The sequence below is a fragment of the Anopheles maculipalpis genome, chromosome 3RL (assembly GCF_943734695.1).
Source record: "Anopheles maculipalpis chromosome 3RL, idAnoMacuDA_375_x, whole genome shotgun sequence".
NCBI lineage: Eukaryota > Metazoa > Arthropoda > Insecta > Diptera > Culicidae > Anopheles > Anopheles maculipalpis.
The window spans coordinates 29604333-29617487 of record NC_064872.1 but is presented as its reverse complement, the minus strand read 5'-3'; the positions used below and the strand labels follow the sequence as shown (position 1 = coordinate 29617487).

Genomic DNA, 13155 nt, shown 5'->3' with positions numbered 1-13155 from the left:
TCAAGTTCTTACGCCTTTCAACAACCTTACACTAGAAGGGTGCGCATCATTTCAAGGGATACAGGTTTTTCCAAATTTTCTCAACACCATCATCGTAACAATATACGTACCGGTGTGGGAATCAGGCAGTAAAGGATTGGCAGCAAAATGCACTTTTACAACTTTGGTGCGGTTGTACGGGTTAGAAATAAAATGTGTAAATATGAAAAAAAGGGTTCACCGGTAAGGATGTGCTGGTTTATGATCTTCCCTCACGAAAAACGTTCCGAAAAAATGACTGAAAGAATTCGAAGAATTGTAAATGCTGTTCATGTTAATATATTCAGCATTTAAGTCTTTATTGCCCTACTAACTGAGTTGTTCTAATGACTCTTGAGATAATCATCAGCTCCAATGAATTCAAAGTGCGTTGAATGTAATGGACTTGTAAGGAGAAATAATTTTAATAATTCAAAGGGGAAATTCTCTACAGGTTGCTACTACAAAGTTGTAGTCTATTCAGCTGCAATACATTAATATCTAATTCTATATAACACGCATACGTTAGTAGGTTCCAACAAGCTTACACAATAGTGTTCTAAACATGCTAGAAATAGTATGATAAATAGCTGAACTCGCTTTACTCATACTCTTCATCTTCTTCTTGGCTGAACGACCTTCTAATGTCACGCCGGCCATCCAATGACTTTCTAGACTGCCGATACCACGTAGTTGATTAGTCAGTCTTCACTAAGGGGAGACGGTCCGGGTGGGATTTGAACCACGGTCTTGTCGTTTGAATACTCTTCATGCTCTATTTTTTAAATTATAATGCTCATTTGGCTCCCAACTGTTCTAACATCTCACGCACAGATTATCAGCGCCTAAGCACCGATAATCCCACCGTAAATAGGAATATCCCGCCATCCATCCGCGCCTATTGTTACCAACAATGCTCTCAAAATAGCCACAGAACCTTTATTTGGGGTTTTTGAATCGGGAAGAAAACTAAATCCACTTAAATACCCGCCTCAGTAACAATACGTACTCGCCAGAAGTGCCGAGCAGAGGGCTGGTCTGTACAGGATACACTTCAGCAGCCAAAATCTTTCCCGGATAAATCACCTTCATTAAATGGAACAATTTCTAAGGATACAATAAAAAAAATGTTTTTGTTCGTATGTTCCGTTGCCTCGCTGGAATTGGTAAGCCTCAGATTTTGGTACTTTCCTGCCAATATTCCAATATCTCACCGATACACATGTGTGGCGGAAGGAGGGAAATGTGGCATTTTACTAAAAATTTGCATTCGGTACATTTATCCCACAAGCTGGATCGAATCAGGTCGGGCAAAAAAAAAAAATTCACTCATCCTTATTTTGCTGAACAGATCTCTACGTATTCTACCTGCGGTCGATGGTTCCAATATTTCCACCGTATACCTCACCAGCGAAGGCGATTTTCAATCGCATTCAATCGCATTTGATTTACATTTTTAATAACCCTGCACGAATCCGGTATCCTTCCTTACAGCCTAGTCGCAGCTAAGATTCTTACACTGCATTCAACCCCCAGCAGCATCACCTGTGAATTATTGATTTTATTATAGGTTCACTTTACACTCTCATTTGCATATGCAGTTGGATTTCCGCTGCAACAGGACGAAGCTACACTTGGCGAACCATTCTTACACACAGATTTGGTTACATGCAGCGTTAGAAACTACTGTCTAGCTGCTGATGACACATTTGCATTTTATCGCACAGCCAGCCTCACATTATCAGGCTATGGACTGGGTAACAAGCATTCGACCAGGTGGTACGCTTCGTATCAGGACGAAGACATGCACACTTGAACGAATGCGACCTACAGTATACACACTGTCTGCGTTGAATTTTCTTACAGGACATGGGGAAAACCCTCCACGTACTCTTGCATATGCCCATTTTCCAAAACTTTCACCTTAGCACACAAGTGCGGTATGATGAGACGTTTTGTTATTCTAATTTTTAGAGCAAATAATTACTCAGGTGAATTGTACTGCTGAAGGGTGGTAGCAGAATCAGTAAAAGTTGAACACCTTCTCGTCTGCAGGTTGTAATCCTGATGATGATGTCGTTGCATTGGTGTTGCTGATAAATATTCATAAGATAAGTGCAATCAACGCGCAGGACATTTCTACGTACGTTGGATGTACCTACATGGTTTCATTGAAAGAGACCCGTGTGATCGTTTTCGTTCTCACGGTGGGAAAAATCTTCGTGTAGTAAATTACATGGATTTTCTAACGTTATACACCATCGGCATATTTTGTGTATGATCTGTAAGATTTGGAGTTATCGAGAGCGTAATTATGCTAGCGTCCCGCGATCTCATATGGAGGATCTGCAAAGTCTCGAGTGATTTCGAGTGAACTGTACGAAGGTCCTTTGTGAGGACGCAAAGTAAAATATTAATTTTTGTGTTCGAAATTTAAATTGTGTACAACTTTTTGTGTTAAACATAAAAATGAGAGTTTGTATATTATTTACCTGTCCACGAAACATATTCCCATACGTCGTAACTATTTCTTCTACCTAACCCGAACCTTACATCTTTGCCAGCGGCATGATGCATCGATGAAACCACCTGTTTCCCGATCCTTTCTTTGAACGCGACCGTGTGTTATGTCATAAACCGTCTAAGCACGCTTTTATGGTGCGTCCTTTTGGTGGTCCGCAAAATAAAATATTTAAGCAAAAGCCCGCCCACTTATCGCACCTTTTTCACTAACAGCCGAACCTATCTAAATGGCCACCTTTCAGGGTAATGTAGTTCAATTTCCCACACATCGTGAGTCTTGTTGCGTACGGGGCCGAAGGTTGTGTCCTTTTGACCACCGACTACGTAGCTGCATCCTTTACGAATAAACCAGAGGCCCGATCGTTAGCAAATTAGGCTACGGATTCTTGCTGGTGTGGTTCCTCCAACGATACCTACATAAATTGTTTTATAGGAACGGATGTGTCACGAGAAAATGAAATATCGGTAAAAGCACGCACGAATGACTAAGATTCGATGTAATCACCGGTTGCTGTATGAGTCAATCTAAAATATCATCATCACACACGACGATGATTCAGTGAATCCAGCAACAGCGTACGGATTCCCTCCTAATGCGTAAATCATGTTTCTTCGCGCTTTCAATAACCCCTTTTTTCAATGCGAAAAAGCCAGTCAGTGCTGCAGATGTGTTGACAGTACAAAACCCGATTACCCGATGCAGATGAGCAACTGAAGCCTCGCGCACCGCTACCTGGACATCGCATAACTGGAGCATAAATCACTGGATTTGTGACTCGCTCTTGCCCACGGACATCCGCCCGTCGGAAGCGAAAAATAAACAAATTTGCTATCTGCTCGACGAGAATCTCCGAACTAACGGGCGATCTTTTGGCGGAAACCTACAACGCGCTACAATAACAACCAGCCCTGTATCCTGTCGTGCTGGTTTCGAAACGGACATCCAGCGGATACCATGCCGAATTGTAGTTCAAATACATTTATCGTTCCAGTTGCACAGCGGGGCTAACTTTTTGCAGGATGTTTATTGCTGCACGTGAAACGAATTAGGTTTGCAGTGGTGTGTTTGTTCAACAAATCCTATGCGCTTTTCGGTTGTTTGCTAACATTTCGAACTACTGTCAGCTGCCTATCTTCGCGATACGTAAACCGGAATGCTGTTAGGTTTAAAGTGTGCACAGTTAAATCTGGGTGAAAAATTGTGCGATTTGGTTACATCACTAAATGCATCTCACCACAAATGAAGCATGAAATACGAGGAAGACGAGATGAATTGAGGTTCACACCGCTCATACTTACATTAAAAACTAAGTATTGTACTAAAACTCCCAACGCCTCCACACCCTTCTGGGCATGGTTGAGCAAGCTGATGTCGACCAGCTCGGGTCCTTTGCCAACGCTTTCGATGTTCAGGGTCGTGTCACGGTGCAGACCCGTGCCATTTTCCCGCGTCGGTTGATGCTGGCGCAGTGGTTGATCACAGTTCGGTTCCTTCCCTGCCGTCAGTATGGACGATGACGGTGACAATGTGCAGGTGGAGGATGGTATCATCATTTTCGATTGCGCTGACCGGACACCGTGTTCCTCCGGCGGACCGGCTGTACCGTTGCGAAGGCTAACCATTTCCGGCGCTGTTCCTTTGACTGACTCACCGACGATGACCGGCGGGCTGGTGGCTTCACAGATCAACAGTGGCGAACTGGTTTTGTCCAGAATGATGGTTCCATTGCGCTGGATCGCTTTGACCGTCGTCGTCGTGGTCGGTGTTGTAGCCACCCCGTTGCCATTGCTGACCGCGTGCTGGTGATGGTTTTGCAGGTGCGGTGGGGTTGAATGGTGATTAGACGCCGCCGTGATCGCAACCGCGCTCGTGCCGGTAGAGGACCGTAACAGAGACTTTCCCAACGGTTTGGGTGAGTTGGTGCTGCTAGTGACCGTGGCGGCGGCAGACGATTTCGACGTCTGAGTTGCTCCAGCGAGACGGTTGTGATCTGGATGGGAAGGAGAAGAAAAGAACCAAAAACGCAAGGTTAATTTTGATGAAAATTGCTGGTAGGCAAGATTAAAGGGTCTAGTTTATGATATCAATAAATTCAGTGTAGAAATGAATTATAATTCTTTCTTTTATACGCGCTGTGGCGCACGGTTGAGAGGCATCTTTCATTAAATGTAAACAAAAACTAGAACTTGAAATGATTCGTTCAAATTTCTGTAATGCGTAATAGAAGCAGAAAGCATGGACATCTTCTTACCGTTATTAGTGTGGGCAGTTAAATTTTACCACCTCACAGAAAACTGCATATTTCAAGTACTCTCGGTTGCTTTGGCCGTTTGTTACATTTTACGGGCCAGCCAAGAAAACATCACACAAGATTCGTGTACTCCACACGTACTACAACTAACCACATGTGTGTTCATTCAACCTGTTCCGGATGGGCGCTTTTTATTCGTTGAAAAATAGAGGCGAAGTTTCACCGCCCAACACGCTACACCACCGACGAATGCCCTCCCCAAAAAAAAATCGGTCGGGGATACGGTTACACCAAATTTAAGACGTTCAATGTTTACCCAAACGATTGCCCCGGCTCGTGTAACACGCCATATGTAATGCAAATATCCATTTGTTCTTCTCTTGTTCTTGTTTAAACTTATGCGCATTACATGATTTAGTTTTATTTAATGGGTAATAAATTGGTTAATAGCCTATTGGCTTTCAGCAAAAAAACAGACTATGAAATATGATCGGAGAATTACTGGAGCGAAGGAAGGTGAAATTAGTCTTCTTCGAAGTCTTCGTCGAGTCGACAGTGTAAAGAACATATTGTCTGTCGAGAAAAAATTTACATATCACCTTTTCATCTTCCAAAATATTGAGCAAACACAGTTAATTGGTCATCAAAAATATGGAAAATTACATTAAAAATATATGATGTTAAAGATACTTTCGTAATCCATTGAAAAAATTGCAGATAATCGTGAGAACTAACGAACGATTAAAAAAAAACACATTCAAAGGAAGGAAATGCAAATAGAAATAAATTTGCACGCGTCAGAGCTAATGATAATCAAATTCAAACTAAATTCCATCCGGCCGGAAGAAATCATCCAAAGTAATAAATAATCATCAGGTAAGTGTGAAATGAACCAACGAAAAGGAAAACGTGATCGTGACAGGAACTAGAGAGACCGTTCAAACAAACCTCGCACAATATTGATCCGCAACCCATGTACACACTCACATGGGATCTATCAAGTCGATGGCCACCATACTCGCTAAATCAAACCAATCAACCAACCATGCTATTATTACTGCTGCTGAGCCACTACAGTAGGACGCACATGTAATGTAAATGAGCATGGGAATTAAAAATTCATGCTATACTGCGTACCGTGAGTGAGTATGTGTACGCTGCTTTTGATCAATCGGTGAAGCTTGAAGTGCGTTATTGTAGGGTATCCTACCATTCCTCTTTAAGTTTGGAGCTCGTCAATAACCATCTTTCTTCAATGTCTCTGAGTAGGAAGTTTGCAACGCAGCAGCAGGTCTATTACCACTGTTGGCATACACATGCATATATGGCTTTATGATGCTTACACGATACCCATGCTAATGACAACATCGGTCAGCCTATCTGGCTGATCAGCACACGATTTGCCATTCGATTCCACTTGACCTAAACTGTGGCATTCGCTCTTTCATGCGTAAAGCTACATTGCTTTCTAGAAGCCATTACTTCACCACTCCACAACGCTCGGCAATCTTTAAACCAGTCGATGCACAACGTGCAATGTTGTGGTCGACTATGGAATTATTGTGGGCGGCAAGAGGGCTTAGATCGCATCTCGATAGGCATACCGACGTTGGGTGCAAACGAACTTTCCAAAGAACTGCCTGTTTGTCGTCCCCGATTTCACCACTTTCAAGTAGAACACCTTCCGAGACAACAAAACACAATTGAGCATTAACATAAATCACTTGGCAGTGATTTCGCAACCCAACTTTAACACTAGGGAGTGTAAAAGTATCTTCAACTTCAACGTCTGTCAAGTAATAAGTAAAGTGCATCTTAATAGACCAAGAAGGTCTTTACTCGGCACAGCTGTAAAATGCAAGATACGCGTAGAATAAAGTGAAACAAATAGCATCTATTCAGTGCACTAGCTACGGACAGCCTTGGTCAATTGATGTAATTTGTTCATTCAATTATGCTGTACGATTCTAGTGAACCGCGACCCATCATCTCCTGGCACCATTCGCATCAGCAACAACAATGGCCGCAGTGATTCGGTCGTTATTCATCAAAAACTCCTCTTCATAACACTTTAACACCAGGCGTTGTTAAAACCATCTCGCCACAAACCAGGCCACCGATACCGAGTGTGAACAAGATCCTTGTTAACACCGCTCGATGCTCTCTTAACCTCGTTCTTGGCTAGTCATTTGGACACCGTGGACACTCATATTTGCATACGTAGACGTCCACTAGGTGACAGGCTAGCATTGTGGGGACGCTAGCAAGGGACACGATACTTTCATCATCGCTCAACGAAACTATTCGGTGGTACCTTCATCAACTTGAACTCTCTTCTGGTCGTCTGCCACACCCACACGATGTTCAGCAAGCATTTTGGAAGACACAGATGCGTGTTTGTGTGACTTCATATGTTGGATTAAAGCATGGTGCTGTTTTGGTGGTGGGCAGCATTAGGCAAACACTTTTCATACTTGGTTGAAATTTGCTGCCCAGCGGCGGCGGGCACAAGAAAACCCGCCCGAGGGCATTCAAGCATATTTTCGAGCGGGAAGCGTCGTCCAGTGTGGAGGTTTGAACGCGTACATGGAACGCACGATTGGCCACCGGAGTTGTTCATAACATGATGGCGTCATCACGCAACATTTACGCACAGTGCGAATGGGTTTTTGAGCATTGTTGAGGAGAAGAAGCTATTGGAAAGCAATACACCTTGCCTTTATTACTGATGGCGATTGATAAATGTTGTTAAGGTCACGTTTTTATGTTTTTTTTTAAATGTTTCAGCAGTCACATTTACCATCTTCAACCAGGGTTAAAAAACAACAAAAACTGAATTTCTCCACTGTTCCCAAGAGACTTTTACTTCGCATGTCTAGAAATACAACTAAATTGGCAAGTTGCCTGCACAGAACACAGAAAGCTGGCCTGACTTCTCTACGGGATGCAAAAAGCCAGACAAAAGTAAAGATACTTTGGCGTGTAATATATTGACCGGCAGGATCTACGAGATGACGTCAATCAACTTGATCACGCATCGATTGGCGAAGATGGTCACGCACGTGCGCTGGGTGGCGGACTGCGGTGGGAAAGTGGAGCTGACAAGATGATAAAGAGCATTAACGGGAGCGGTTTTCCATTGGATTTAGAGTAGATCATTTTTTTAAGGTCGTTTAGAGCAGCGAAATCTATAAAGAAACAACAAAAAAGTTGGTTCGGTTGGGAACATGTTTCTTCGCATCTGAGATCTTTTTATCTCGTTCACTCTGTATGCCGAGCCGAGAAAATTCTACATCCGGTAGATTAGCATGTGGATTCGTTTTTTTTTTTTACATAGGGAACGATGATAGTAATGGGCTGTGACGTTTATAATTAATGCTCAACGAATGGCAACAAGCTTGACGGGTACGCAAACATTCTCTTAAGAGACCAGAAGAATATCTTAACGAAAATAGTGAAGCGCAGAGCACAGGTTGACAAGAGCTGAGATATATTACATATTATAATCGAATATCACTACTACAACACTCCAAAAACTTTGAAGTTATGTATCTCCGTTTGGATGCTCAATAAGTCACCGATCGCCTGCCTAAATGAATAGGTAATTTCAAGCCATGACAGCAACCTGTCCAAACCCAACTTCAAACTAAACACTCCTCTCTTCTACTACTTTTCAACCCCATTTCAATCAATCATTCGCCTGCCTGTTTCCTGCTCAACTCTGCTACCGGAGAGCGTTTGTCGAACAGTGTATCAGGAAGTCGCGACAACGACGTCAACAACGACGACGACAACGATGGGCAATTAGTTTCGGTTACGCCAAGAAAACCGAAAGTTAGCCATCACTCAAACTCCAACTACTTGCGGGCTTTTTCGAGCAGGATGGTGTAGCTCACGCGTTCCATAGTTCCGTCTCCCAGGTTTTCAACATCACAACATCTTTACTGCGGTAGTTCCGTGCCGCGTTGAAACAATGAAACCCTTGGTGTCGTTGTCGTGCGTTGCACCCTTCCCTACTCGTCCAACCTGATGGAGTGCTCTATTAATTGTGCCCCGCTTGGTGGAAGCGGCCGAAATCTCCGGGGAACGAATGAGACACCAAATTTACCAACGTTTACAGTGTGTCATGTAACAGTCGGATGACTGTCGGGGTACGGATACTCACCTTCGCTTAGCGCTTGCTGGCCACCCAGCTCTTATGAAACCCATCGCTATGCTGCTATGCTACACCTTCCGATCCCGCAATGGTCATGGGCGGGAAACAAGGAGGAGTAAACCTTATCCTGCTCCAAAAAATGGTACTTGCAGTTAATTACCATTCCAGCCATTTCAGCCACCAACACACACCACCCGGACATTGTACCCGTTTAGACATCGGACGGAGAGGAAGTGTCTTTTCTTTTTCGTTCCTCATTTGGAAGGTGTCTCGTTTCGTCGAGGGTGTTCCTCGCCGCCACGATGGAGACACGATTTTATGTTTTCTTCACATCAATTACCACGCGCTGATAGCTTCCGATTTACCCGGGTGTTTGGGATTTTACCGAACGAATGAAAGAAATTTGAACCATTCAAATGTCTCCAAATGAGTGGTTGAATTTGATATTTCAGCTACTTGAAGATTTTTTTGGGTGGTAGACGTGTACATGGGAAAGAATGAGAAAGCTGCTGCAGTACACCCGGACAGCCGGATATATCTGTAACCAGTACCCAACTCAACTCAGGGTACTGCAACACATCACCAAGAGTTTGACAGGAAGCGTGCTGTTATTTTAAAGAACAGCTCATCTCCAGGCGCATTATGATGTGCAAGGTGATGTACCACACGGGTACCAGGAGGAAGCTTCGCAGAACTGCACTGGTGCATCCCGTTTCAATTGTTGCATTGCTTATAGAAAAACAAACTGAAACAACAAAAGTATGGTGCACAAAAAAGCACACTGGTCGATCCTCTCGAAGGATGTTTTTCTAACAGCAAGGTGCGCACACCGGAACCCGAAAGCCTCTTCTATTGATCGAGGGTAAAATCGAGGGTAAAATCGAGGGTAAATCATCACCGGCGCCCACCTTCCTTTAGCACTGCAACACAGCCAATCATTTCGACCATTTTGTGTCCCATAACCTCAGTTGCAGTTGGTGATTTTTACATCAGTTTTGAAGCAAAAATCCGGAGATGAACTGAGGTCCAAAAATAACACCCCTTTTGCTACTGAAGCGCTTGCACACATCCGGGGAAGAACGAGGAACCGGTCAAGATTGAGCCAAGACCATCATGTTTGCTCGGAAGTCGTCGAGACACGGGGGACGTTTCGTTGGGAGGGTCCATTTCATGTCTTGTTGCTGCAATCGAATTTTATTGCTAGTTCAAGTCCAACTGCGCCACGCAGTTGCAGTCGAGGTGGATTTTGGTAGCGCCAGTAGCATGCACCGTGTTCCACGAGCCATTCTTTTACGATGCACCGAAGAGCGACAGTGAGTGGGGCATTGGAATGTGCATCACCGATCGGTGAAGATGCAGACCGCGTGTTTTCGATTGCGTCACTGCTGTAATCGGACGATGTCCCATAAAACTTCCGTACAACAACAAATATCAATCCAACTCAACTCTCTACTTCGCGCTGTTTGCTCAATCTTTCTTCCAACATTCCTTTTTCTTTTAATAAAGCTCTTTCTAGCAGAGAATACCGCTTTGCATGCATGATTTTTTCCTTACTTCCGCTTTATATGCCTTCGGAAGCAATGAATCGTACGAATTAAATCCCCACCACTAATTCAATCTACACCTTTTGGCGGAATCTTCTCTCATCGGTCCATTGATTGTACGCACAGGTTGTTTTTTTGTGGTGTGTATTTTAGCTACTCACCATAGTAGAATCATTGTACCGTATCTAACAAGCCAATACGATGCGGATCGATGATGCTTGCTTGCTTTTAATTAAAAATTTCAACACGTACACGGTTTAGAAGAGCAAAAAAAAAACCGTCCACACTAACACAGCTATCATTTACCATTTGTTGCACCCAGTATGATCGTGCGATTTATATTTTTTGTAACTACTTCCTTCCACCTGACTGTAGCACATCACAGCGCAAAATTGCTGCAATTTATCAGCAAAAAATCTATTCACAGATGAAGCAAAACTGTGAAGAAACACGTGTTCCTTCAGTGAGTTGTTGAGATCAATCAATGGAGAGTGAAATAGGCTTTCAAAGATCTCTCGAAAACACTTTCTACGTTGGGGAAATGCAGCATTTGCGGCTTCATTTAATATTAGAAATTATTGCTTGCGTTGGAGTTAAATTTTAAATTGATTTTATGATTTTAAATTTAGAAACTTTCATAAACTGTGCATTTGATATTTAAAAAAATGTCGCTAGTGACATGATAATATCGTTTATGCCCTACACAATTACATCATTTACAACATCAAGCTATCGTCAGACATCCAACATCATCGTTATGATTATTATCACCATCATCAACGTTACCACCAGGGCACGCTTTATTGTTTAGCGTTATTAGGCTGAAAAGTCATCACTTCCAACATATCCGATCCCTTGTGTCGGTATGCCACCATCGCTAACAGTACACTGCTCCCACGCGAGCGACCATTCTCTGACTAATGTAGTCGGTCGGTAGCCAAAACTCGAGCGTAGAAAGCAAATAAATCCTACTCACTATACCGTACGCTACGCTTCACCAAGAGACGAGAATTCCATTTCAATTGAGACCACCAACAACTCCCCACAACACGGCACCACCATCAATCGTGCGCCGCCCAAGGACGAGGATGGGTGTGCGTGTCTGCGATAAATTCGCAGCAAATGCGATAATCCACTTGCAGTTTCTTAGCTGACCTCACCAATAATGTTGGTTTAGTAGGGGCCCCCCCGTCAAAGGTCCAGCCGGCACTGGTACTAATTAATTCAATGACCTTTTCTTGCCTCCTTTTTCCCAACGTGCGGCCCATGCTCTACTAACGTCCACTTCAATGCGGTTGTTTTCAAGTGGACGTCCTATCTCGAGTTTGCCCCGGGAGATCTTTCATTCGCGACTTAGATAGTTGTGGTTGTGTTTTTTCCTCTCCATTTTCCATCATGGGAGTAGCAAAAGTTTTTTAATTGGCCAGAAGGAGTATGCAAAAATATGCAATATCACTTCAGTTAATTCAAATTAGCTCCCACAAGTACTTTTGACCAAAGAATACACATTAGGAAATGTATCTTTTGTGTATCGGCTGTTAGTTGATGATATATTTTCTTTTCTTTGTCTAGACAACACAAGATCCTGCACCATTTCAATAATACCGACGAACTTAAGCACAGACTAGACGTACTGTCAGAAATGAGTAATGTGGTACATTGCTTTTCCACGGAACAAATTATGAAGTTAAACATTCACAGCTTCAAATATCAAACAAGACTAGTGAAAGGCGGAGGAAAACCCTCTTGCAGTTCTGGTTTGTGTAATTCTGAACTCAATTTGGCATGTGCATTGCTATTTGTGGTAAGCTGGAACCAAAACATGCCATCATTAAACATTGCTGATCGGATGCTAGTTGAAGTTGGTTCTCGGAAAAAAACAGAATTTCTTCATGTCTTTATATCTCAATTACAGCTCTTAAGATTTACGGTATCAGCGTGCTACTTGTGTCAGATACTGAATTACACCCAGAACGCTTACACACGGCTCTCGGCTGTTCTCACAGAGCAACAACATGTCGTCGTACAAGGGTTAAGTGAGAGGAAAAATAATTTTCTTTTTTATTCTCATCATATATCGCTTAAATCTGGCAAGGACAAGGAGGATGAAGAGTCAGCTGTTGACATCTACTGCGCAGTGCTAGTCTTCTTTTCAATACTGAGTATTCAGTGAGAATATTCTTACTGCTGGTTCAACCTGTTCCCAAATTATTTGAAGGAACATTTATGGTAGAATCATAAAAAGGAAAAGTAACACCCACCCTCATATGCAAGTGGTCAGTGGCTTAGATTTTATTGGTCGAAAAGAATTCTTTTAACTCGTTTTACCATGATTGTCTCGAACTAGATCTTCACAGGATGGGTTTCAAAAGGATGATTTAATAGCTCATACTTACAGCTCACCACAACGAGAAGGGTTTCATCACTAATAATACTGCGTCATTTGGGACAAGCTGTATGTGAGGAACAACTCAGTGTACATTTAAATCAAACATAGTCTATTACAAGTTTTCTTCACTATCACACAAGATCACACATTCATTTACGAACTCATTACACAGTAAACGTACAAGCTAGGAGAAGCAAAAAATACTGCAAGTATCGTTTAAAACATAAACAACAAGCACCACCCCTCACTAAAACCTAATGTGTCATTCGATGT

The 13155-nt window shown here is 42.8% G+C and overlaps 2 protein-coding genes across 2 annotated transcripts in view; one reads left to right on the top strand and one right to left on the bottom strand.

Moving 5' to 3' along the window:
* The window catches only part of LOC126565520 (transmembrane protein 242), a 479972-nt gene that overhangs the window by 104259 nt on the left and 362558 nt on the right, over positions 1–13155 (top strand). The window lies entirely within an intron of this gene.
* Positions 1–13155, bottom strand: part of LOC126565936 (uncharacterized) — a 111703-nt gene that overhangs the window by 4718 nt on the left and 93830 nt on the right. The window contains exon 8 of the mRNA XM_050223136.1: positions 3841–4532. Within this exon, the coding sequence (XP_050079093.1) occupies positions 3841–4532 (692 nt within the window). The remainder of the gene's footprint in view (positions 1–3840; positions 4533–13155) is intronic.